Below are 26574 nucleotides of genomic sequence, written 5' to 3'. Positions count from 1 at the left end.
CCTGAGTGTCCAGCTGGCCGCGGCCGCTCACGGGAGGCTCTGGATGCCGGCTCACCGCCTAGCACCTGGTTCTGTGCTCTCTTGGGGAGTCTCTGAAGGAGCTGCCACCCCGCCTCCCCCCAGCAGGGTGGCAGCAGGAACCGGGAACACGCAGGATGGCCTCCTGGGTAGGACAGTGGACGCTCCAAAGAGGCCCTTAGAGTTGCTTTTAGGAGCCAAGGGGCCAATCTCCAGTGCTCACCTTTCCTTTCGGGGCCTGCTGTTGAGTGCTCGTCCAGCTGTGAGTGCTCGTCCTTCCCTGCAGGTGACACCGAGGCCCGGGAACCGAGGCCCCTTCGGTCGTCCAGATCCCAGCTGGACCCTAGGAGGCCCGAATTGCCGGGATGCCCCTTCCGGCCGCCCTGCCTGGGTCTGACGGAGCCAGCGGTCCCCTGTGGTTTGATGAACAGTGAAAGGCATCCCAGACTGGAAGAGCTTTCTTTTCTGCTCGCAACCGCCTGAAAGTCAGTAGGTGATAGATTGATGATGACAGGTAGATAGGTGGACAGATAGCAATGCTGGGCCCCACTTCAGACCAGTAGAACTAGAAGGCGTGTAAGTGGGCTCCCACCAGATTGCTTTAAACCTTTCCCAAGTGACCCCAATGTTCACACAGGGATGAGGACAGCTGTTCTAGGGTCTTGCCCTCCATCACCTTAGAGGCCACGTCCAGATCACCACCATGCCGGAAACGTTTTACAGACTGACAGTGGAGAGCTGGCGTGTCTCAGTACCCGCTGGTGGCCGCAGAGTCTCTAGGACTAGGAGGGAGTATCTCTAACTTCTTTCCCGTAGGGAGGCATGACCGTGATCTCGTGGGTTCAAGCCCCGCGTCAGGCTCTGTGCTGACAGTTCGGAACCTGGAGCCTGCCTCGGGTTCTGTGTCTCCCTCGCTCTCTGCCCCTCTCCCTCTCACACTCTGTCTCTCTCTCAAAAATAAATAAATAAATTTCCTTTCTCATCCTAGTTTATTTATAGATGTTGGCTCTTATCAAATGATCTTTCTGCCGCTATAGAGGTGACCGCATGACGTTTTCCTTTATTATTGTGAGTTACCACTAGCGATTTTCAAATGGTAAGACCATCTGCGAATCTCTGTGACAAACCCTACGGGTCATGATATTTTATTCTTTTTATAATTTGCTAGTTTGATAAACTTTTTTTTTTTTTTGAATTTTTGCTTCTATGTACACTTCTCTAGGTTAGCTTGTGATTTTCTCTCGTACTGGGCTCAAGTTTTGGTTTCAAGATTGTTAGTCTCATAAAAGGAGGCAAAAAGCGTGTTCTCTGGAATATTCTGTGTGGCAGTGGACTTGTTTGCACTTAGGTCGGCCAGGAGCCACCTGCCGGCCTACTTCTCATGGTGGGGGGCAGGCAGAACTAGATTCTTCTCTGTCTCCCCCCGCCCCCCGCCCTCGCCAGGTCCCTGGAATCCCTGAGTTCAAAAAGTCCCCTCAGTTCCTTTTGCCAGAGACCACGTTTCCCCGTGCAGTGGGCAAAGGAGACACACACATGCTGAAGTGCACACAGATTTTTCACCAAAGCAGTGATCCTAGGTTTTTGGGGAAACAACTGCAGAAGGGTTTTGCGCTCGCGGGGCGGCGGACCTGTGGGATGAACACACAAATCAGGCAGCTTCCTATCATTCATTTTATTACTCATTTTCCACATTCTTAAAAAAAAAAAAGAAGAAGAAACTTGGGGCGCCTGGGTGGCTCAGTCGGTCGGGCGTCCGACTTCAGCTCAGGTCATGATCTCGAGGCTCGTGAGTTCAAGCCCCGCGTCGGGCTCTGGGATGACGGCTCGGAGCCTGGAGCCTGTTTCAGATTCTGTCTCTCTCTGCACCCTCTCCCACTCACACACTGTCTCTTTCTCTCAAATATAAATAAACATTAAAAAAAAAAAATTAAGGGGCGCCTGGGTGGCGCAGTCGGTTAAGCGTCCGACTTCAGCCAGGTCACGATCTCGCGGTCCGTGAGTTCGAGCCCCGCGTCGGGCTCTGGGCTGATGGCTCAGAGCCTGGAGCCTGTTTCCGATTCTGTGTCTCCCTCTCTCTCTGCCCCTCCCCCGTTCATGCTCTGTCTCTCTCTGTCCCAAAAATAAATAAACGTTGAAAAAAAAAAAATTAAAAAAAAAAATTAAAAAGCCTTGAACTTCCTGTATGGTTGGATTGGATCTGGACCGCGGAGACTGGGCTGGCCCTGAGCATCCTTGTCTGCAGCGCAGGTGAAGGCTGGAACGTGTCCCCCTGCGGTGGAGGGTGCGGGCACCGCCAGGGTGCAGTGCTCTTGCAGGCTCCGCCAAGGACAGGCAGTGCAAATGCAGGTCATTCACGACCTCTGAGCTTGTCTGTTCCTTCGTGCCTGCTACACAGGGTCTGTGTGACGGCTGACACTGGTAGAGTCCACAAAACAAAACCTTAAAACGCCGTACAGAGGTGGGTGCAGACCACCTCCAGGCCGCCGCCGAGAAGGGGGCCAGGGGACTGGAGGCCGGTGGGCAGGACAGAGGGAGGGCCGAGCAGGGGAGCACAGAACTCTCCTCCTCCTGACCGCACCCCCCGACCCTCTCCCCTCATCCCTGTCCTACCGTTTCCATCGGCTCTGAGCCGTGCCCCGCATTGCCCACTGCAGCCCGAAAAAGACTCATCTTCCTGAGGTCTTTGAGTGGAAAGCCTAGAACTTTGCCGTTCCGTGTTCTCTTACCAAGTATGGCTACATGTGAAGAGACTGCCTACTCCAAGCATCCTATTTACATGATCTTACAGACGTTGGCTTCTGAGACAGTCACCTTGGGACTCATTCCCGTCCTGAAAACATTTAACGCTTCCCTGCCTCCCCGCCCGACCCCACCCCACCCCACCAGGGTGTCTGTCAGCCCCAGGCCCTCCCCCTTCGGTCCCACATCAGCAGCCTGCTGCGTCTGTAGGGGCAGCCAAGGGAACAGGCCAGGCCCCGTGTGTGTCCCCAGCGACCCTGACCAGGCACGAGGCATTGCTTGTGCCACCATCGAGCGCCTTGGTCCTGGCAGCAGAGCGAACCATGCCAGGCCACGCTTGGCGGCCCTTCCTGGGCATCAAGTATACACACACGGTTCCCGAAAATTCTTCACCATCTAGTAAGGACTAAAGTGGGAACATAAGGCTAGGGCAAAAGATCTGACCCTGGGGAAGGACAGGAGGCAGGTGACAGGCAAGCCTCCCAGTATACAACCGAGTGCCACCTGAGGAGGGGGGCCCAGAGCAGGAGCTCTCTTCTCCCAACACAAATTCGAGAAGACTCAGTCCGTCATACGTGTTATGGTTTGAACTGTGCCCCCCAAATTGGTGTTGATGTCTTAACTCCCAATACCTAAGAACGTGACCTTATTTGGAGATGGGGTTTTAAAGAGGTGATCAAGCCACAGTGAGGGCACTTGGGTGGCCTGGTCCTGCGCAGCTGCCCCCTCACACGAAGGGGAAATCTGGAGATCTGTGCCCAGGGAGAAAGCCACGTGAACATGAAGATGACCACGGACAGGCCAGGAGAGAGCCCCGAGGCCGACCCTCCCTGCTGCCTCGGTGCCTCGGCCACACCCCGACCTTGGACTCTGGCCTCCACACTCTCAGGGTAAACGTTTGCCGTTTGAGCTGCCTGGTGAACAGGAGCCACTCTTCAAAGGAGTCGTGTGCGAATTCCATCCTGCAGCTGACTTTCCCAGCCTTCTGGGAGATTGCCGACTTCTCTGGAAGCGTGGAGAGGCAGGGGCTGAGCCGACTGGGTACTCGTGCTGGTACCATAACCGATGGCAGGAGCCGAGGGCCTTTCCCTCAGCACCCCACTTCTCTAACGTCAGACTCCACACGGGCAAATCCAGCTGAAACAGTGGGGCTTCTCTCCAAAGGAAACCGATGCCCCTATTTACCAGGAAAGCAAGAGCCAAGCCCTGCTTCGTGCCGAGATCAGGAAGGGCAGGTGCCAGGAAGAGGGGCTCTCGTGGTCCCGCTGCAGCTGCTCAGCCGCCCCGGGCAGGCGCGCCTCCCACCTGCGTGCCAGGACAGATCCAGCGGGTAGGACAAGACGGGGAAGCAACATCTGAATGAACCTGAGCCAAGGAGGCCAGGGGCGCGGCTGAAAACGCACCCCAGACAGCGGCCTCCCCGAGCAAGCAGCATCCCGGAGTCGAGGGCGGTGGGGTCAAGGGCCGAGCCCAGCCCCTTCACGGCCCAGAGGCGGGGAAGGCTGGGCTGGAGCAGGATGAGGGGGCGGGACGGCACCTGGGGGAAGCGGCCAGGGTCGAGCTGCCTTCGGCAGGGCTGAGCTGATGAAGAAGGTGGCTAGGGGCCCCCCACCTCAGGGCCCTACACCCCCCACCCCACAGTTCCTCCCCGAGGGCCCTCTGGACCCCCACCATCAGGCTGCCGGGGTCCTTGGGCCGGCCCCGGGTCCCAGAAGGCAGGGCTGCCACACACGGCGGCTCGGTGTCCACACTGGCGGTAGGACAAGCCACCTGCGGGGGTCCGGCGGGAGGCACTGAGGAGCTGGGGGCACTCTGCGGCCCCCCGGCGTGTCCGAGGGGGGCATGCGCGGTCACCACGGTGTGGCAGCTGCATGCTGAGGACAGGGGCTGCTGGGAAGGGCTGCAGTCGGGGCCAGAAGGTTCTGCTGTGGGGGTGTCTGGAGGCAGCTGAGGAACCGGGCGGAATCTTCTGCAGGAGAGGCCAGAGGCGTCACCAGCCCTGCAGCCTTCCACCTGGCCACGCAGGATCTTTGGTTTCGGCCTGGCGGGGCCCTTCTGTCTCCCGTAGGGCAGGTGTCTGTGAGCAGGGCCACTGGCCCAGCGAGGTCCCCGGGAGAGGGCCCACGGCCAGGAAGCCTGGCACTTTGGCCCAGGGCCCCGAGGGCGCCTCCCTAGCCGATCCACCTGTGTCCTCATAGTGGCTACTTCCTGAGACAGGCCCGCCAGGGCGGTGGCCAGCCGATCCAGCTTCTCCGAGAGGGCGGCACCGAGGCCGCGGAGCTCCTGCTGCAGAGAACTTCCGCAGGGGCACGGCTGTGGGGGCGTCTGCGGCAAAGCCGGAGGGATGGCGGCCACAGGGGGTGGCTCAGGCAGGCCTCTGGGAAGTGGCTTGCCCTGGGTCCTGGCTAAAACCAGAGCAGGGACAGAGAGTTCTCAGGCTGTCAGAACCTTTCTCTCCCCCCAGGGGGCCCCATCAGCTGCCCTATCTGGCATCTTCCCCATCCGCTAAGGCCTGGCTTTAGATGGGACAGAAGTGACTCAGGCTTGAGAATATCAATGCCAGTGCTCATGACATCAAAGATAGCACATCTCCTGGCCGCTCCCCAAATTCACGTACCGGACAAACTACAGACTGGGTCTCCAGCTTTCTTAGGACAGCGGCCTTCCCACCTAGGAAAAGGTTCTTCGTGCCCCATTTGAGAGCAAATGACACCCCAGACCACCTAAACCTGCCCTAGCGCATCAGTGGGCAGGGCCGAGAGAAACCTCAGCAGACAGCATGAGGCCAAGGCCATGGACGGCATCTGGGAGAGGGGCCCAGGAGGACCAGACCAGCCTGGGGCGTGGACGCCTCTAGGGGCGTGGCCAGGGGACCGCGGCAGTACCCGGTGCTGTCGGGTCTCAGCACATGCACCCTGGCCTTCACCATCCCCATTCAGAAGTCAGAGTCATAGGACTTGAGATCTCAAATTACTTAAAAAAAAAAAAAAAAAAATCAGCTAATCCTTCACCCGAAGGCCCCTTGGAACCGGTTTCCACCCCAGGCAAACCTGCTAAGAAAACCCTGTTACCGCCCCAGACTGGTGGGGCAGACGTGCTTTCCTCCACTTATCTGCATCCCAGCCCAGCTCTGCCCAGCAGAGCAACTCCCAGCTCCAAACAGAGGCGGAAGTGACTTGTGGGCTGCCTGGTCAGGTTCTTCTGGAAGGATTTAAGCTGAGGGCTGCCAATGCACAGGCAGGCTTCTAACTTCTGTCCGAGACAGAGGCCATGGGCCTGGCAACCTTAGGCCAGCTCAGTGCTCTTAAAACAGCTGCGCCTCCAGGGGCACCTGGGTGGCTCAGTCGGTTAAGGTTAAGCGTCCGACTTCGGCTCAGGTCATGATCTCCCGGTTCTCGGGTTCAATCCCCGCGTCGGGCTCTGTGCTGACAGCTCAGAACCCAGAGCCTGCTTCGGATTCTGTCTCCCTCTCTCTCTGCCCCTACCCCACTTGTGCTCTGTCTCTCTCTCAAAAATAAATAAACATTTAAAAGACAAAACAAAACCGCTGTGCCTCCAGAGGGGCAGAGCCCACGAGCCTGCGATGGAGCCCCCATCGAGTTGCTGGTGAGAGAGTCTCGGCACATACACTGCAGTGAGGACGCGCGCCAGGCCCTCCCTCACGTGCCTCTAACACGTACAGGGAGGAGTTTCCCCAAGGTCAGGTGTGATGCAGAACCACATCTCTTGGGATGCCCTTGGCCAGATGACTCTGCATTACTGGGCCTCAGTTTCCACGTCTCTCTGTAAAAGTCTCTTCAAACTCCAAGCTTTGACTCTCGGCATTATTTACTCTGGTCTCCTTGCCTCTAAAAAGTATCTGAGTGCTTTTATGAAAGAGCCAGCTATTTCTGTTAGAGAACACTGAAGTGAAATAAGCACCCTGGAGATCAAGGTGAGCCTCTTCCTGCCTATGACCCAAAGAGCCTGGAAGGGCGCTGCGAGAGAGCGTTTCCCAAGCTCCTGGCCGGCCCGCCCCGCGGGAAGGAGCTGAGCGGCAGGGAAGGCGGGTGGCCACTGCAGATGCGGACCCCCTGCCCACCCCTGCCTGCAGGACTCCTGATGCCTTGAGGGGACAGGGAAGCCACCAGTTCACCTGCAACACTTGGTCTTCCATTTGCAGGCCCCAGGCCCCTGGATTCGTCACTGACCCTGGGCTTCCAAGACAGGGGCCCATGGGCCGATCCAAGGGGCTGGCAGGGCCCCGGCCCGGGCCTTTTCTCCAGCTGAGGGGCAGGGCAGGGGTTCACAGCGGCCCCTGTAGAGAGAGCACAGAGCACCTGGGGTGTGGACATATATCATTTTGCAGGAGCCGTCTGGCACGTGGATATTTGGCCCTGGCCCAAAAGCCTAAAAGCCACTGAGCTTGCAACTTTCAAACAATGTTAAATGAGATGCAAGATGGACACACAAGGCCTGTCAGGGAGTCCGGCTCTGCTGAATGGCCCGCTGGGGCACGTGTGATGAGGGCAGACTGGATCAGTTCTGGAGTCTTCTGCAGCCAGGACCTGGCGTCTCCAGCTCTACCACGAGGGAGAGGCCGGAGAGGGCAGATGGAGAGGGCGGTGACTGGCAAGCCCCCTTCCCCCTTCCCGCCCCCTCCAGGAACACGCTGGGGACGCCTTGTGGGCCACAGGAAGCCAGCCCGTGCCCAGGCCCACACTGCTGTTCCCCACTAGGCCCACTGAGCAGTGGGGAATGCGGGTACAGCCTGGCCGGGAGCCAAGGACCGTGTAGAGCCTCTGGCCCGAGTTGGGGGCGGAGGGGGGGGTGGAGTAGAGCTCCCTTCCCTGACTGCTCACCCCACCCCTACCTCCTCCGCCGCTGCTGCCCAGGGGGCCAGGCCGGCCCGGGATTTCCGAGTACACTTCTCTCCAGGGCAACTGGCACCTGCCTCCCGTCTTCTCTTCGGCTCTGCCTGCTGGGGGCAAACACCGGGTCGGGCTTGGACAGAGAGGCGAGGCTGCCCGCAATGGCACACAGCTTTTCCAGCCTTCTTGACGGCACAACCTCAAAGTCCTCCCGGGGGGGAAGAGTCTGACTGTTGACACTGTTTTTGTTTATTATCAAATTTCCCAGTGTACATGACGATCATCATCATACGTGCACACACATATACGGACATGCAGCCCAAGTGCCTGACCCCTGACCTTAAGCGTCCAATCGCCGAGCCGTCCATTCAGAAAACATCCATCTCAGAGAAACACACTGCCCTCTGCACGACACGGCAACTGGCAATCCCGCCCGACCCACGAATGCCCGTCTTTCAGAGGGCCCAGGGTGACTTAGGTTTAGGTAACTGGCCACTTGAGTGTCCCTGCTTCTCCCTTCCTGTGCCCTAATTCCCGCTCCGATGCTTTAAATTCCCCAGTGAAGAGTGAACCGGACAAAGCCTGATGCCCCGCCCTTGAGCCGAATAAAGGCAGAGCCCCAGGTCGGCACACTGTTCTCCTTTCCCTCTCTACCTGCGGCCACACTGTGCGCCCCTCAGGCCTACTGTGCACCCTGCAGGGCCCGTGAGTAATAGATCCCGTCCCTCCAAGTTCCCTGATGGTTTTTGCTGACATGCATCCTATGACAGAAGAACCACAGGGGACAGGCCCGTTGGGTAAACATCCGTGGGGCTGGCTGCCTATGAGTCGGGGCTGGGTGGGCGCCTCAGGCTTCCTTGCTGAGAGCGGCACCGCGGGTAGGCTCGGACCAACACAGCAGTAATGTGTACATAGAGACGTTATCAGTGCGTATACTGTGTATGTATTACACGTATGGAATGTATACGGACTAAGTTCACTGCCAGGCTTCCTAATTAAACACACTCGTTTAACAATCCTAGGCCCTGGGCCCTCCCTCCTCTCTCAGACGCAGCTCAGCTGACGGGGAACTCAAGCATGACAAAAGTAGAGAACTTCCTGGTAAGAGTCAGGCAATATGGGGATCCAGGCCCCTCTCAGGAGACCCCAGGCTCACCTGCATGGAGGCCGTAGGGGGCCCCGGGCTCTGCTCTCCGTGGGCCTTCACCCAGGCTGCCGCCTGTAGGGGCGCCGCCGGGGCGTGGGGACAGGGGGCCAGGACCCCTGCAGCTCGGAAGGCGGTCCCTCTCTGGCAACACAACCAAAGCAGGGGTCAGGGCGGAGGCTGTGCCCGCTGGGCCTGGCTCCCTGGCCTCTCCTTGTCCCCCCCACCAAGCTCACCCTGTGGAAGCAGCTGCCACAGCTCTTCTCCCTCCGAGCTGCTGAGGCTGGAGCTGGAGCCGGAGCCAGGGCTGGGGCTGAGGCCCGGGCTGGAGCCGGAGCCGGAGCCGGGGCCTGCCAAGCAGGCAAAGTGCAAGGGCCTCCCGGGCAAGATCCCCTTCAGGGAGTTCTCCAGGCAATGGAGTGGGGAGGGCTTCGTGGCTGCCCCTGGGCCATGACAACAAAAGAACACTCAGGAGGACCCTCTACCTTAGCGAACAGGCTAAGTCCCCCTCCAGCTCAGCTGACGGCCCCACACGAGCGCGGGTAGACGCTGAACAGCTCCCACTCCTGCTGGCAGGCGGACAGAAGCGAGGCCGAGCCTGGCCGGGCTGCCCCAGAAAGCCAGCGGGGGACCTTCCCGGAGTCTCACGTCCCTGCTTCCAGCCAGGCCTGCACCTACCTGCACCCCACTCAGGACCAGCGGTCCAGAGCAGAGACTCAGTTATGTCCCCAGGAACCTCACCCCCCACCCCAAGCCAGTTCTTTTCTGCTGGGAATATTTAGAAATACCACACTGAGCCAAACAAGTCAGACCCTGCCAGCCCACTCTGGCCGGGCTCGGAGGGAACACTGCTGTAAGTGCAAAGGAGCAGCGGCACCAGAGGAGGGAGACCCGCCCCCCTTGGCCCCAGGCAATCTCTGCAATAAAGGAAATGACCAGTCCTCTCCCAGAGAAACCCAATGGCTGCATAAAAACCATTCTCCTGCCTTCCTTTCAGCGACCTGGGTCACAGTCTTCTTTCAGCACACCTCGGATGCTCCAGCCAACAGCTGGAGGGAGGTTGGGGAAGGCCCACCTGCTCTAGCACGCAGCTTGTGGGGTGGAGCACGCGGCCGGGGCAGTGGCGGGAGATGGAAGGAACAGAGGAGAGGGAAGGGGAAATCTAGTCCCTCGTGGAGGATTTTATCTGGAGGGAAGGGCTGCCACTAAACACAGAGGGAGATGTCAGCTCACCATCTTGGAGCCACCGCCACGGTCCCGGCCTGGTGGCCCCGTGGTCTTTGAGTCCTCGCTGGTAACAGATGGGGACGCTGCTAGAGGTCAGCGCCTGTGGGCTGGCCAGCCGGAAGCTCCTGGTGGGTGTTTCCCCCTGACTCTGTCCCAGATGGGCTGGCTCACAGGCCTCACCCCTCAGCCCTGTTTCAATGAGAAGCCAAAGGGCCTGTCAGCCCCATGGGGCGTTGAGACAAAGAAGTTACTGGACAGAGAATAGTTTCTGCCGCCGTTGGCTTCTCGGGTACACGAGCTCCAGGTGTGGGACACACACCAGGCCTCCAGATGCTCCCAGGAGCCGCCCAAACCTTCCAGGACCTCTTCATCCCCAGACCCAGCCACCTGGACTCCTGAGGGCCCCACAGCTCAGCGAGTGTTCTGGACAGCTGAAGGCGGGCAGGGCCGGCACAGCCAGGATGGAAAGAGCAGGCCTGGACCCAGAGTAGCGCGTGGTGGGGCTGGGTATCCCGCCCTGACTGCGCCCACACTCAGATCCTGGCAGCGCTATTTGGCTTTCTGGCCTCACAGAAGCCCCCGCCAGGGCCATCCCCAGAGCATCTTGTCTCGGGGCTGGAAGTGGGCCTGCCGGCCGCGTGGGGACGCAGGGCGGGGGTTGGCAGTGTGTGAGTCGCCTTGCCCTGCTCTCAGACACCAGGGTGGCCATGCTTTACCTTCCTTGTCTGCCGTCCAGTTCTTGGGCTCCGCTCTCTGTGGCCCCCTGTCCCCCGCTGAGGACCAGGACGAGGCTGACTGTGGCCTGGGCACAGGTATCTCTCTGAGACAGTTCTCCAGGCCCTGGAGCGGGGAGCTTCCCACTGGGCTTCCTGCGAAAACCCAACATTTGCAATCCTGGATGGTCAGAGCTCAGTCTCTGTGAACCCCGGGAGCCTGGCTATGCCCTTGTGTGCGGGGCAGCTGGGGCCCCGGGGAGGCGGCACGGAGCGCTGGACCGGTCGCGCCAGGCACCTGGTCCCAAACACGTGTCAGTCCCAGCTCTGGGCCGGCCTGCTTGGGCTGGCCCTGGAAGAGGCCAAGCTGTCTGAGCCGGAAGATGAGCCACAGGCACAGGCCAGGCTCCCTCACAACACCCTGCTCCACCCTGGCAAGGGAGGCCATCATGCTGCTTCGCCCACAGACAGCCGTGAGGACCGAACGCCATGAGGCCCCCTCCACTACGCGGAGGAAAACGCGTGCCCTCGCCTCCGGACATGACGCAGCAGGTTGACAAGGCCAACACCAGTGCAGTCACAACTTGGGAAAAAACTCAAATACATCGCAAATAACGCATTTGCGTTGGAAGGAAGTGGATGGGCCAAAAGTCCAGAAAAGGAAAGGCCCTTATCTACGGGAGCTGCCGCCATGGCCACGCTCTTTCCTGAAGGCGTCTGCAGACACTGGGCCAGGCCAGGCACAAAGAAAGAGAGGGTACCAGAGCTCTGGGCCGCCGTGTGGTGCTGGAACAGCAAAGTTCAACAACAGCAGCTCCGAATGCGGTTCTCCTGAGTTCCAGAGCCACAGAGGGAGCTGCAGAGCTGGGCTGGGAGCTTCCAAAAGGCAGCACGGCCTCTCCTGCAGTTTCGGTTTCTTAGAAAACAAGGTGCCCCGAGAGAGGCTGCCCAAACAAGCAACGCGCCAAGCCCTGTGACCGACACTGTCCGGTGGTTCAGAGGAACAGGGTGCGGCTAGTGTCCAAGAAACATGCAGAGAAAGTTCAGGAAGGTGCCAAAGGCAAACGGTAAAACAAAAAATGAGGCGGGGGAGCTGTGTAGAGCGGGCTACCACCTGTGTGAGGGAACAAGCAGCTTGGCCACGCACGGGACGCCCCGGAAGGGGAGAACTCACAGCAGTGGTGACCCGGGAGGGTGGGGGGTGGGGAGGCATCATCTCTCCTACACAACCTGTTTTAGCTTTTGAACGAAAACCCTGTGATTACCTATTAAAAACTAAAAGTTGGGGCGCCTGGGTGGCTCAGTCGGTTAAGCGTCCGGCTTCGGCTCAGGTCATGATCTCAGTTTGTGAGTTCAAGCCCCACGTCGGGCTCTGTGCTGACAGCTCGGAGCCTGGAGCCTGCTTTGGATTCTGTGTCTCCCTCTCTCTTTCTCTGCCCCTCCTCTACTCACACTCTGTCTCTCTCTCTCAAAACTAAATAAACATTTAAAAAATAAAATAAATAAATAAATATAAAATAAAATCAATAAAAAATAAAAACTAAACGTTAAAAAGAGAAGTTGGCTGCATTTGGGGAGGAAAAAGCCCCCACACCAGCAGCTGACCGTGGCAGGATGCAGGAATCTGGGCTGCCGTGGACACTGGAGCCCCCAGTGGTGATCTGCGGGCCCCAGCTAGCCTGGCCCAGAGTCCTGGGGCAGCTCTAGGCTTTCCACAGACAACACATGAGGTGAGCAAAGGGGGACCGAGTGCGGACAGGGCAGTGCTTGGACTATTCAAGTGGGTATAAAGGCCAAGAGGGGACCCCACAGAGTCCTGCAAGGTTCCAAAGAGGTGTGACAGCTCACAGTGGATGCCTCCCCGTGCGGGGACCTAGGACAGACACAGGTCACCACAGAAACTCCTTAAGGTGGTTTTACATGAACCTGAACCTCTGAACTTTTTTTTCCTAAGTCAGAGGTCAGTTTGATATCATAGGCATTTCTTTGTGGCTGGGACAAGGGAGAATTTGACACTAAAGGAGACCCTTTTCTATTTTTTAAGAGACCTTAGATATCGTCCTGCCCCTTCTGAGCCTAGTCGTTAAAATGGATACTCCCCTCCCCACCCCTCAACCCCCCATCCCCCATTCTCCTCCTCCCACCCTGTAATAAGTCCTGGGTTTGCTCCTGCCTCAACATCCCCAGCTCTGCTCCAGACACTGGGTAGGGCGGTCGGACTTGGCCGGGTCAGACGATGTGGGCAGGGGAAGAGCCCACCCTTTCCCAGGACTGACGGCCGCAGGCCCGGCGGCTCACCTTTTCCAGGCTGACGCCCCTGGCTGCCCCCTGGGCTCTGGAAATCCAGGTCCCCATCGGTGCTGCTGGATGAGGAGAAGCTGGTAGGGGTGCTGTGGGGACCTGAGGGGAGGGCAGGGCTGCCTCTCACATAGCCCTGCAGACTCAGAGCCAGAAGAGGCCCCATAGCCACCTCTGCAGGAAACAGCACAGCTGACATCATGAGAAAGCCACTGGGCATGAGGTCCCCGGGGCCCTGGGTGGGCACCAGGAGACCTACCCCACAGGATCTCCCAGTAGGCTGGGGGCTCACGGCTCTGGTTAAAAAACCCATGGGAACCCAACTGTTGGTCTCCTGGGACTAGAAGGTAAGCCAGAGCTCTCAGAGGAGGCAGTGTGCAGGAAGAGTTGAACTGGTTTCCCCCACATTCAGGAAGTGCTTGGGGGCAGGCATCAGTAAGGGAGCTAGAGAAGGGCATGCACCTCATGGCCCAGGATGAGGAGTGGGGGACCTAACGACGTCCTCAGTGTCCCCCTATGCCATGCGCAGGGACAAATGCCACCCTGTGCCCAGGGCCCCGTCTACCTTCACTGTGTGATCTTCGGGGCTGCAGCTCGGGCCTCTGAGACCCGGGATCTCCCGGCTGAGGGCTCCGGAACCCAGAGGTGGCCGGCGGCTGGGGAGGTAACGACCCACTCAGGGGAATGCCCTTCAGACAGGCCTCCAGGGCTTCCAGGGGCGAGCTCGAGGCACTGCCGGCTGGGACAGGGGAGACGGCCCTATCACCATCTCGGGCACACTCCCCTGGCCCGGCCCCAGGCTGGCTGCCCCAACCTGCCTTCTGCAGGGGTGACAAGTCCTGCACCAGGCATGGGGGCCTGCCAGGCAGGACACCCTGCGGGGGACTTTGATTTGTTCTCTGTTCCTACACGGGAAGGACACAATCTGTACCCCAGGCCCAGGGGTGGGGTGGAGAGACCCGCTAGTACATAGGGGCCAGCTTCCTGGCAGGCAGGGAACCTCTGCAAAACGAAAGTCCTAACAACGGAAGGCTCCTTACAACGGGAAGGCTCCAGGGCGGGCGCCCGGATTGAGAAGGATGTGGGTTAAGAGAGGGGAGTCACTGCCAGAGAAGGACGGCGTGGTCCCTCCTTCCTCCCCGGTGGCCTGGACCTGCTCCCTCTTCTGTGGGTGGGCAGAACCTTGTTGGTGGGGCTGAGAATCCCACTGGAGAGGATTCGAGCAGATGCCCCCAGGCCTCACCTTGAGCTACGGGGCCCCAGCTGGGCACCTGGACCCCTCTGGTGTCTCCACTGCTCCCCTGGCTGCTGGTGGCAGAGGGGCTGTGGGTCCACTTGCCGGGCTGACAGGACGCAGGCACTGGGGGGCTCTGGGCCCGGCTGTCCTCTGTCTTCACCACAGGGGGCACGCCGCCAGCTCCTGGACCAGGGCCGGGAGGAGGGGTCTGGGGGGGCCTGGGCCCTGTGGGAAGCCCGCACGAGGCCCCTGTAGGGGTGGGACGGGGCTCCCGAGGCCCCTGGCCTCTACAGCAGTCTCTGGCTCCAAAGCGGTCACTGTTCACGGACTGACACGCGCTGACTCGCGCTCCCATCCTGCCCCTGGCCCCTCTGGGGTGCCGCCTCCAGGGGGTTCTACTGAGGAAAGCCACATCAGCCTCCTCCGGCGGCACCAAATCAGGTCTTTACTCCAAGGCCAGCAAGCCCGTCTCAATTCGACTTTCCCAATAGTCTGAGAAGCTCCTGAGTACCAGTGAGCTACAGTGAGTGGAAACGCTACCCCAGCCCACGCGAACACGAGGGCAACGCCCAATTCAAAACTATGCCCCAAGTGTCTACGGGGAGCCAGAGCCGTGTCTTCTGTTCTCAGCCTCCTACCCCTCCCTATGCCCCCTTCCTCCCTTCTGGAGCTTTCAGCCCTACTCTCACAGCCACGCTGGATGGTGATCACGGACCGATGAAGTGCCTCTGACCTGCCGAGCCGACATGACAGGGATCGCCCCCAACGTGCGGTGACCCCCACCTACATGCAGAGGCCGGGGCCTGAGGGCCTGGCTGTGGAACCCTGCTCGGAGTGGGGAAAGGAAATGGACGGCGTCCTGGGGCCCTCCCTGCCCGGCCAGTGGCCTTTACCTCCCGAACTCCTCCTGTAGGCCCCTGGATCCTCCTGCACGCCGGAGGAGCTGGGACGCCCGTGCGGGGTCTCGGGGATCTCCTTCAGGCAGTTCAGCAGACCCTGGAGGGGACAGTCCCCGGAAGCTGCCTCTGACTTCACTACAGGAAAAAGGAACATACTTTCACCCTGGGCCCGGTCACGACGCACAGCCAAAAGCAGCCGACCCAGGTAAGCCGTTAAAAGGGTTCAGGGCCAGGAATCTAGAGATGTGGGTGTTCTCGCGGCTCATTCAGATTTGCACAGGCCGCCATCAGCTCGGTAGCTCGGTGCTCGGTGCTCGGTTTAAAAACGCCTGCCTTCACGCCTCCCTGAACTGGCCGGCTGGAGGGAGGGAAGACGCACGGGCGCGGCACGGAGGCAGGGCACGCGGCGTCACCGCAGGTAGCGGCGGCAGGAAGCGAGCTGACAGGCTGCGACCTGCACGTGGCTCCCTGGGCCCCGAGCCGAGCTGGCATCTCCGGACCCAGCTTCTCACAAGCAAACACCAGTCCGTCACCATACCGGGGCCTCACAACAGCCCCCGAAGGAGGGGACGGTTGTCCCCTTTTACAGATGGGGAAGCCGAGGCTCAAGGGCTTCAGGGGCCGGGCACAGTCTTCACAGCCACCAGGCGTCAGACGCCGGGCCGGCGCTCCCGCCCCCGCCACACCGCCCAATCCCCCAAGCCCCTCCAAACACGCACTTAGTGTCAATGTGAAGTGACAGCCACGGCTCCTCCTCAGGGGTCCCGTATTAAGACGGGTGAAAAAACACACACGGATCTAGGGCCGAGTCTGTTTTTGAGTTTCTGCCTACAAGCTGACCAAATGCCGTTCTCCCAAGAAAGCCGCCTGGCTCCAGAACGAGGACACTGAGGACACTGGAGCAGCCACGTTGGGAACAATCCTTTGGGAAGACATTGCTACTCGGAGAAAGAGCTACCGAAAGGCAATTCGGGGGCTTCCGAAACCTTGACCTGAGGAGACAGGTCCCCGGGGGACTCACCTCCCCAGGGCGGGCTCCCAGGCCCCAGCTCTGCTCTGGTTAGCTGAGAGGTGTCCCGGCCGGGGACAGGAGGCAGTGAGCGTGGGGACACCTCAGGGTGCTGGGGCCCAGGCACAAGGATCTCCTTCAGGCAGTTGATAAGGCCTTGCAAGGGGCTGCTCCCAGGAGAGATTCCCACGGCACCTACAAGACCAGCCAAGGTCAGTGCAGCTCTGATGGTGGCCTTCAGAAGGTCTGTGAGAGCAGGGACAACACCTGCTGTGTAGGGTGGTCAGGGGGCTGAGATGAGAAAGCCACCTGACACGCGTGTGTGAGCCAAACGTGCCTCCATTGCCCTTCCCCACTCAGCTCCGGGGCAGACCCCACTCTCTGCAAAGCCAGCCTCTCACCTGTCCCCATGGGCCCTCTCTCCTGTTTCCGGTGACCCTTCTTCCTGCTGGGGCTACAGGTGGGAGGGCTGGGCTCCCCACCTGGGGCTTCGGAGCCTTCCTTCTCTGTAGATCTTGGTTTGTCAGCAGTGTCTGTAACAGGAGAGACAGAAAGGTCTTTCTAGCCCTGGCTCCTGGTCCTGAGGAACCGACCCAGATTGGTCCCCACAGAACAGACCTCTCAGCACCTCAAATCCCTGGGGAGCGGCCAAGCACTAGAAACTTGGATTTGCAGCAGGGCCAGCTCCTGCGTGCTTGTCCTAGGAGTCTGCCTCTGTTTCCTTCTGGTGTCATTGTAAGCACCAACACGGCTTCCCCTGAATAACCTGGAACCCCCCAATTCCAGCCTCTCACTTTGGCTCAGTAAGTCGCTCCAGCAGCCTTGACACGCAGGACACAATCTTGCCCTCCTGCTTCTCAAGTCTGAGCACATGGACGCCCAGAGCAAATCTGCCAGATGACACCTAAAGTCACAGGCTAAATGGGGTCTGCTTTTCAAGGGTGTCAATTTTAGTCCCTCTTCATTTAAAATACTTTAAAAACCAGCTATTCTGACAAATGCAAAATTGGCAAGAATTTTTGAAAATAGAATGAGACTCCAGAGGAATTCTAGTGGCTACCCTCACCCTCCTCTGCTCTCAGCGGGGGGAAGGTCTGAGACTCTGATCAGGTGCACACAGGTGTCCCCTTACCAATGGGCTTGCATGTTAGACACTGCCCTCAGCTGACTGCGCATGAGCACACAGAGCACCACAAGCAGGGCTGGGACAGAGGCTGCTCAGGGACTGAGAATCACACCTGCTCTTTGGTCTACAGATAGGGAACCTTGTCCCATTCTCTGGGGAGCCTGCCCCCTTTAACAACAAGGGAAATTGAGTCCTAGAGATAACAGAGGGCACAGAGTCCAGTCTCCCTGACTCCAGGGTCAGAGCCCTGCCCCTGCTGGGTCACACTCACTGATGGGGAGGGGACTGCCCTGTCCCCCGGCTCCAGGAAGGCCACTGGACGATGAGCTGCTGCTAGACGTGGTGGCCAGGCTGGGCCAGCCAGTAGACGCGTCTGGAAGGCAGCTGAGCAGGCCTCGGAGAGGGCAAGTCTCCACGGTCACAGCTGCTATTGGGGAGGAAGGACAGGACGCTGGAAGCCAGAATTTAAGCCCAGCAATGGGTAAAGTCCCTGACACTGTCCCATCCGGGCCCTTCCTTGCCATGTCCCAGTACCAAGGCAGTATCCTCTGCATTGTCATTCCTGGGCTCTGAAATACAGATTCCCAGCCACAGTCTTGTTCCCATAAGATCCTCCCACCCCATTTTCCGTTTCATTTACCATCCACCGAGCAGGCTCAAAGGCCAGCACTGGTGGGGACAGACTTCGAGAGAAGGTGCAGTCTGAGCTGACAGCACCGGTGAGCAGGGGGAGGGAGCAAGAGTCTGGGGAGGTGGGAAGAGCACGGGCTGGGGGTACCGAGCCCAGTCTGCGTGGCTTCCTCTTCCTCATCTACAGAACAGGGACTGGCCTCAGCTGCCACGCAGGGCACGACGCGACAGGGCCATGAGGTGTGGCTGAAGCCACGTAGAAACCACCATGAGAAGAGTCGGGAGCCACTGTCTCACCAACCACCCATGCCTTCAAGGGGGCGGACGTGCTCCCGGGGCTCGTGAGCCAGGGACTCCGCCTAGGGTCTGGCAGGGACTGGGCAGGCACACAGCTTGCAGCCTGAACTTCATCTTGTGGAACGCAGTGGCCGCTGTCCGACTTACCCTCGGGGCTGGCCCGCTCCCCGTCCAGGCCGGCTCCCCCGCTCTCGCTCTCGGGGTTGACCTCCCCAAACAGGAACTCTGGAATCTCCTTCACCAGCTGCACCAGGGCCGTGAGGTGCAGGCTGTGCGGGGGTGCTCCTCCTGCCAGAGAGGCCGCAGTGAACCCCCACACCCTCTGTCAGCTCCGCACTCACGCTTCTGTGCACGACATCAAACCACGTCTCATGTCACCCTCCTACCACGTGAGTAGCACGTGGAGTGACTTCTGTCCCAGAAGTAAAAGGATCTGCCCGGGCACAGCCAGGACTCGGGGCTGGGGACTCGAGGTACCGTCGCTCAGCACCTGGTACTTCTCGGAGGGGAGCGCCAAGGAGGGCTGCCTCCCCCGCCCCTCCCGGCAGCCAGGCCCTCTGCCCTTCTTGGCACCTGTAACCTCCCAGCCTCACCCAGGCTGGGCCCGTGGGCCGCGTCCACCATGTGAGGTCTGCAGATGTCAGCCCTGTGGCAGCACCCTCGGGAGCTGCAGGCTGGCTCTGCGTGGTTGGTGGTGGGAAGGGGGCTTGAGTAAGTCTCCAAGGGTGACCCTAGGTTTCTTCCTAGCCCTGCGTACAATGGGCAACTGTGTGCCAGGTTCCCGGCCCAGGGGGGGCAAAGCGTAAAAAGTCGCAGAGGGCTTTGGGCGTAGAGTGTGGCAAGGGCTGAGGTCATAGTGGTCCCTGAGGAGTAGAGCCAGGGGCTGAGGACCACCCAGTGGAAGGGACAAGAGTGAGTCCCCCTGGGCCCAGGGGGCCAGAACACCCAATGAGGCCTGACCCTCATCTGCCAGGATTACTCACCCAGGGGGCCTCCTCCCTGGGGAGGCTCCTGCCCCTCACCAGTGTAGCTCCTGCCTTCCATGGTTCCAGCAGGCTCCGTAGGAGACAGGAAGGCAGAGAGGGGGAGCAGCTCAGCTGTCCCTGGGAAAGAAAAGAGGGAGGGACAGCCCCCTGGGAATGGAAGCTGGCCTCCACCCAACTACACGCAATCACACAGCTGCTTACGTGAGTGTTCAGTGTGACCACCCAACCCCAAGAACCGCAAGGCCGTCGGGTGCTCAGAGACCAGCCTGCTCCGCTCCGGAGCACCGGCCAAATCTCACCCAGAAACAATGGCAAAGAAGACCAGCGAGGCCCCCAGCGAGGCCCGAGGCTCCCGGAACACCACTTCCAACTGTGTCCACTTAGTAGGTAAGACTAAGGCCCACCGGGCCCAGGGCGACTCAGGACATGGTGCTGGCCCGCTGGGGGAGCGGGCTCCTTACCCAGGGACAGCAGCGTCTCGTAGTTCTCCCGCATCACGTCCTGGTACAGCGCCCTCTGCCCCTCCCCCAGCAGCTGCCACTCGTCCTCTGAGAAGCGCACCGCCAGGTCCTGGAAGGCCACGGACACCTGTGGGCACAACCTCAGGGGAGCTGGTGGTTCCCGCCTGGCGACACCAGGGGTACAGCAGGAAGTGGGGAGCAAGGAGGGTGTGGCGGGGGGCTGGCACGTGGGGGCAGGTGAAGGGGTGATGGGCATCTGCTCAAGAGACAGGGATGGGGTTTGGACTGTGTGCACAAAGAGGGGGGCTGCAGCCCTGACCCCGGGCCCCTGCGAATGCGGCCCTATTTGGAAACAGGGTCCCTGCTGATGTGGCTAAGGTAAGGTCATACTAAGGTAGGGTGGGCCCTTAACCCAGTATGACCGACGTCCTCATAAAAAGGAGACACGGTCACACAGGGAGAAGGCCAGGTGACAACGGAGGCAGAGACTGAAGTGACGCAGCCCCAAGCCAAGGAAGGCCTGGAACCACCGGAAGCCGGGAGAGAGGAGGAGGATCCTCCCCTAGAGCCTTCGGAGGGGGGCACGGCCTTGCCCACACCCTGGTTTGAGTCCCGTCGCCTCCAGCACAGTGAGAGAATTCACTTGCTGGGTAAGCTGGTTTGTAATCCTTTGTTACAGGTTCCCAGAGGAGCTGGTACAATCCGTGGCCCTCAGCCTAGGCCTCAGAAAAGGTCAACTCCAGGCTGGGAAGTCCAGCCAGCCCTGAATTCACCATGTTAGAGAACCCCCGGAGGCAACAAGCAAGCTTCACCTTGGGTGTGCAAGGACCTGGGATCCTATCGCTACGGCATATAAAAAAGTTGACACATAAAACGGATAGTAAGGACGACAACGAACGAGACACTCCACGCTTTTTAGGGGGGAGGACCCAACAGTCAGGAATCAAGCAAGCAAAATGTTTACATTGCTCCTCCCTGTCCCACCCCAAGGAAGAGGGGGAAAGAGAAAACTTCAAACAGCTCGCAAGGCTAGAGGAGGCAGACCCTCCCACAGACAGATGGCTGGGTGCCTGTGAATGAAGAAAACCAGCGGCCGACGCACCTGTCCTGTATTCGTAGCCCCTGAACTTCAGACCCCAAATCTTACGGCCACAGTTCTTCTGCAGACCCTCTGGCCCGGCCAGGTAGAACTCTGGTTTCCAGCTGTTTTGCCAGAATCCAGGCCTGTGCTGGGCTGAGCCTGCCCTCACTTTCCTGGTCTCACCTGACCCTCAGGGCCCCAGCCAGCCACGGTGATTGCCATGGCCATGACCCATAGCATTCACCACCAAGCCCATGCAGCTCGTGGGCACTACACTCTAGCAGGAGATGATGCCACCCAAGCCCTTCCCGGCCACCGTCCAGGGCTCCCTGCTCCCACCTCCACACTCCCCCACTCTGTCCCCCTCCCTGACCTTTCGCTCTTTGGCCCTCTAGGCTTGGAGCCTGGTACACCGTTATCCGTTGTGCAGAGAAGGGCTCCGAAGAAACCTGGGACCACCCTTGGAGAGCATCCCCTGCTTTGTAAGATAAAAGAAACATTTTGTCCTGACTTCTTTAAAAATAATCATTAAGTGGGCTTTAAGATGGCTGTGAGACCCCAGATGACCAGCATCTGATAGGTATGAATTTTAAATTACAGCAAAACTTCACTTTCTGCAAATTAAGCAAACAGAACGTAAATTGTGGGAAGGGTCCTTCTGGTGTAGAAATAGATGCTCAACTATTTGTAAGAAAAAAACTAGTGAATAAAATGAAAACGCTTCCTAATCAAGCAAATAATCTACTGCCTTGTTTCGTCATCTCAAGTCAGCGACTTTAAAACCATCACTGCTACCAACTCTCAGCATTGTCACCCAGGGCTTCTGCTTCCCACTCTACCCGTCACCCTTTGACAGTGGGCACCACATGATCACAGCCACTGCCCTCCGCTCCTCTGCTGAAGGGGTCGGGACCCCATCCACACACACACGAGGCTTGAGGCAGCCTCCCCACTGACCACCTACCTGTCTTTGGTCCCAGAGGTTCCCATCTTCCCTCTACAGCCCACTAGGCCAGCCAGGAGTCTCTCTGGAACGAATCTCCACCTCTCTGGCCCACGTATGCTCACTCCCTTCCAGGAACGCGCTCAGACATCCTCAAAAACATCTTTCAGAGAGCCCCCCCCACTTCTTCCTGGCTTTTGGACATATACAATGTAGTCAATGGTAGGGTCTGTGCATAACAACTAGCAGAGCAGGCCTGAGGCCACCCTGCTTACAGGCTGGGCCTGGCCAGTGTTAGGGAACTTGGATTTCAGGAGGGTGGTTCACTGGGCCCAGACTGTTTGCACAGTGTGGTTCATGCTGATCGTTTACTTTCATTCCGGAACTCTGGGATTTTGGTCCATGTCAGGTGGAAGTGACTATGTGACCAGCCCCCAGTGAAAACCCTGGGCACGGAGTCTCTAGTGCGTCTTCCTGGTAGACAATATTTCTTTTCTTTTCTTCTTCTTCTTCTTCTTTTTTTTTTTTTTAAAGTAGGCTCCATGCCCAACATGGGGCTTGAACTCACGGCTCTGAGATTAAAAGTTGCATGCTCTACCCACTGAGTCCCCAGCCAGGGAGCGCAGGCCGCTCCCTTCCTTCCCAGAGCCCACAGCCCACTGCCTTGCTACACTCTCTCGTCCCTCTGCTCCTCCCGGCTACATCCTCTTCCTTCTCTCCCTCCTAGGCAAGGGGAACCCCATGACTGATGGCGCAGGGAGACCCCTTGGTCAGAAAGTTCTCATCTGCACAGTAGACCCAGAGCCTCAGACTTGCCCTTAACACGCCTGGTGTCAGAATGGTCACAAACACGGTCTTATTGACTGAACACACGTTTTTGCTTACACACTTTGATGACTACGTTTAAACGTATACAGATTCTGTTGTGATTATGTGTGTGTCCTTTAAAAGTAACATTGAAAAGGGGATGCGTGTCCTTTAAAAACAATACTGAAAAGGGGCGCCTGGATGGCTCAGTTGGTTGCATGTCCGACTCTTGATTTTGGCTCAGGTCATGATCTTACGGTTCGTGAGATCAAGCCCCACATCAGGCTCTGCACTGACAGCGTAGAGCCTGCTTGGGATTCTCTCTCTCCCTCTGTCTCTGCCCCTCCCCTGTTCATGCTCTCTCTCTTTCTCTCTCAAAACAAAGAAACAATAAAAACATTTTTAAAAATTTAAAAGTACCACTGAAAAAACTTCTTTTAAAATACTTGCAAAGACTACCATCTAATATGCTAAAGATACAACTACATAGGGTTCAGGGGAGTTTCCAACATTAAAAAAGAGGATCCCAGACCCAACAAGGTCGGAACTCCCTGTTAATTGCCCCATCCGCTCACTGCTACAGCTGAGGAAAGATGGGGAGGGGGCAGGGAAGGGCCACCAGGTCACAGTTATTTTGCTCTTTTATGCTAGCCATACAAATTTTTATTAAACTCTCACTCTGGCCAATATACCAGAGCAAAATAAGACATCCCCAGAACTTGGAAGCTGGTCAAACCAAGCCCGATGGGAGAGATTAGCCACCTGGAGGAGGCGGCTGAGCCACGGGGCAGACGTGAGTCGTTTGGGTGCGCTGAACACCATCAGGCTTCATGCCTGCAGGCTTTCACGCCCAACTGTAGGACTGGGACCTCTGAGCTGACACTCGGGTGCCCTTTCTGCTGGGCTTAGTTGTCACTATAACCAATAATATTAGTAAACCTTAAGAAAACAAGCATCAAATGGCTCTAATTTTTAAAAAGTTATTATTACCCAATAAAGTTTGCTGTGACGGATCCTCAGTACAAATAAAGGCTCCTGTGGCCACTGCTAAATGGCAGAAGAGTCCAAACGGCATTGTTCTGGCTGGAGCGGGGAATGTGGGAGTAAGGACTCAGGACAGCCGAAGGACAGTTCTCCTGGGGAGTTAGTTTATCCCAAGAGGTAGGCAGACAAGTTCTCTGTTTAACTAACTGAGTGAAAAATACTCTGTATCCTCAACTTCTCCCATCAGAAGCTTTTTATAACATGATGACTGAAAAAACAAAAGGGCTTTTGGGTTCAAATGATTTACTTCAGTTTGCTTATAATTAGGGCTGATTTCCCTGCCTCATTCTTGATTTACTGAATCAGGAGTCAGCCCAGAAATCTACATTTTCACACATCCCGTTATCCTGACACATTCTCAGCTTAGAATCAGAGGGCAGGGGAGCACTACAGTCCAGTCACAGGCTGGAGTCCTGCCCAGCCTTGCTGGAGATGAAAAGTATACGGGAGAACAGACCTCTGCAAACAGGCTCGGCCCCCCTTCTTCCTAGGAGCCAGCTCTCAAGTGGAGTGCATTTGTGAGCTAAAAATCACAGGTAACTGCTGTAGACCTTTTAGGAGCAGGGATCACGAAATGCCGATTTCCACCCCAAACAGGATGGCTCTTCAATTTCCACTTGAATGCCTTCAGTAATGGGTGGCTCACCACATTTTCAGCAGCTGGTCCTATCGCTGGCCCAATCTGGCAGTTCGGAAGTTCTGGACGCATAGACGAGGTACAGCACAGGAGTTGGGGCTGGACCCCGGGAGCCAGGCTGCCAGAATTCCACTCCCTGCTTTGCTTCATATTAGCTATGGCATCTTGCCAAGCTACTTAACCCACTTGGGCCTCTGTGAACTCATTTATAAAATCGGCCTACAGCCTAGGGATGTTGTGAAGACTAAATGAATTAATACAGGCAGTGCCTGGACCAAATGCTGGGACACAGTTAAGTGTTATGATTAGTACTGCAGCAGCCAAATCTGTCAGCCTGACGTCCAGTTACACAGAATGAACTCGTCCACACACACACTACTCCTGACCTCGAGTGCCTCTTTATCTCCTGGCTAAATATACCCAGCTCTTTTAGACATCTGGAAGGGATGGTTTCCAGGTCTCTCACCATCTCAGCCTCAAGACAAATTCTTCAGGACAAAGTTCTTATAAAATGGAAATGGGAACTGACTGCGGCCAGAGTAGGTGGTTCAATCAATGGCCTCCCTCTGCCCAGAAAAAGCGGAGGCACAGTGAGGAGCGTGTGTGTAAGGGATGCAAACACGTAAGGCACAAATGCTTGCCTCAGGAGACGGAAACACGCTGTTGGCTTGCAGTCTGGACCCGCTGTCCCCTGCGAGCCCTACCTCACCTCCTCTGTGACGCTCAGGCCTCCCCCCCTCAGCCGACAGGAGAAGAGTTTTCTGGATTGACCTAGGATTGTTGTAACTGTGCAGTCTCCTGGCTCACTGCCGCCATGCTGGTCCTCCTAAAACATTCCTTCTGCCCTGCCACTAGCCCAGCATGAAAACCACAGCTTCTGTGCCCATAGGGCCAGTCCATCTTTCCACAGTCCTTCCTGGCCTAGACCCCTTCTCCCAGAGTGCCTCAGGCTTGGGTTCCCAGATCGGACTCTGCACCCTGCTGCTCCCCACTTATGGGCTGTGCTCACACATCCCTAGGTATTTGGGAGACACATTGGACAGGAAGACAGGAGGCCTTTCCCATCACTATCCATCTGACGGTAATCTCCTGCTCCCCAAAGCCACTCTAGCCACCTCCTCTATGAAGCTACAGGGTGTGAGGACACGTCCTTCCTGGAACATCAGATCTGCAAAACTGGTGGTCTAAACCTCTCATTTTGTAGAAAAGGAAACTGCAGCATGAGGAGGGCCTAGCACAGGCCCAGGGGACATAATCTGAGCAAGGGTGCCCTTGGGCTGCTTAACTGCACAGCCAGAGCTTCAGGCAAGGCTGCCTCTGCTCCCGCAACTTTCACTTTTCCTGCCTTCTCCCAGGAGCTTGTGGGCCATTAATGACCGGAGGTTCTGGTACAGTGTGGGCTATGCCTGGCCACAGATGGCCCCAGTCACCATCTCAATCCCCACCCACCTCCAAACCATGGAGTCTACAATTGGTTGACGTTGGCCCAACCTCACAGACCACCAGAATTACAGAACTGGCTCCAGTCGCTCACCCAGGGGAACGTGCCACAATTCCCCATTAGGTATCATCACGTGTTCCCGGCACCTTCCCAGCCCCGCACGCAACTCGCCCCAACTGCCCAGGCTGACAGATGGGGCTCTTCCTCCAGCTCTCGAATCTACACACCTTACCTGGTGGATAAAACCTGGGGCCTTGTTTCACGCCCCCTCCCCCAAGGGTCCAGGATCCTACCAAGACTAAACGCATCAGATTTACTCATTCCCGAGGACTTCGTGCCCACAGCTGCCAGGATAACTAGCAATCAAAAGAGGCCACGCCGAGGGAGGGCGATGCGTAACCCAAAGGAACGAGTTTCCAAAGGTGGAGACAGGCTCCACGTACAGGGTACTGGGGGCCGAGGACTGGGAAGGGGTTGGGGTCGGCCGAGGGGCTAGACTTCTCGCCAGGAAATCCTGCCCCGCAGGCCCGCCTGGCCGAACACAGCCAGACCCCAAAGTTGGCGGGTCCCGGGGTCTTCGCCCCGCCCTACCACCGGACCGCACCACGCCGCGCGGAGCTGACCGGCCGAGTTGTCCGTCGATCCTTCTGTCCTCCTGGGTTCGCCTTACCTGGCGCGCCATTCCGGGACTCGACCTCCGCTCTCAGCTTCCGGCGCGGCCCGCGGCGCCCGCTCCCCGCCCGCGGACCGTGCCGCGACCCTCGGCGACAGCGGCGACCGAGGTCAACGCGGATGGAGGCGGGGCTGGGGGGTCTCGGGCAGTGGGCGAGAGGCGACGCTGGGGACGCCCCGGCCGCCCGGCGCCCCCCCACTCCCAGAGACGTGGTCCCACTTCCGCCCGGAGACCCCCGGCTTCGGCGGCCCGCTGGGCGCAGGCGCGAACTACCCTTCCCAGAGGGCGCCGCGGCACCCGCAGCGCGACAGAGT

At 58.3% G+C, this 26574-nt stretch overlaps 1 protein-coding gene across 8 annotated transcripts; it reads right to left on the bottom strand.

Annotated features, from left to right (window-relative positions):
* Positions 1 to 3317: 3317 nt before the first annotated feature.
* Positions 3318 to 26570, bottom strand: KRBA1 (KRAB-A domain containing 1). 8 transcript variants are annotated; one of them, XM_045496070.1, is made up of 18 exons: positions 26258 to 26570; positions 19635 to 19761; positions 19171 to 19290; positions 18335 to 18475; positions 17532 to 17687; positions 16536 to 16667; positions 16147 to 16329; positions 15120 to 15260; positions 14233 to 14451; positions 13555 to 13728; positions 12990 to 13163; positions 10695 to 10847; positions 9985 to 10167; positions 8988 to 9194; positions 8764 to 8895; positions 7610 to 7717; positions 6893 to 7054; positions 3318 to 5162 (listed from the first exon to the last, which is right to left on the bottom strand). In XM_045496070.1, the coding sequence occupies exons 1-18, from the start codon at positions 26267 to 26269 to the stop codon at positions 4237 to 4239; spliced, it is 3450 nt and encodes a 1149-aa protein (XP_045352026.1). In that variant the 5' UTR covers positions 26270 to 26570; the 3' UTR covers positions 3318 to 4236. The 8 variants fall into 8 exon arrangements, with proteins under 8 accessions (XP_045352026.1, XP_045352028.1, XP_045352030.1 ...); XM_045496072.1 differs by having other exon boundaries at positions 7610 to 7714; XM_045496074.1 differs by having other exon boundaries at positions 9985 to 10192; positions 12990 to 13054.
* Positions 26571 to 26574: the final 4 nt, after the last annotated feature.

The sequence above is a fragment of the Leopardus geoffroyi genome, chromosome A2, assembly GCF_018350155.1.
Source record: "Leopardus geoffroyi isolate Oge1 chromosome A2, O.geoffroyi_Oge1_pat1.0, whole genome shotgun sequence".
NCBI lineage: Eukaryota > Metazoa > Chordata > Mammalia > Carnivora > Felidae > Leopardus > Leopardus geoffroyi.
Note: the sequence above shows the minus strand (reverse complement) of the source record. Positions and strands in the feature narration are given on the sequence as shown.

What these genes read in the sequence shown, in the direction of transcription:
- KRBA1 (XM_045496070.1), bottom strand. An exon ending in GGGGCGTCAGCCTGGAAAAG is followed by an intron (nt 10,848 to 12,989) that starts GTGAGCCGCCGG and finishes GGGTTTTCGCAG; the next exon opens with GAAGCCCAGTGGGAAGCTCC. An exon ending in GTGGCGGTGGCTCCAAGATG is followed by an intron (nt 9,195 to 9,984) that starts GTGAGCTGACAT and finishes GTCATGGCCCAG; the next exon opens with GGGCAGCCACGAAGCCCTCC.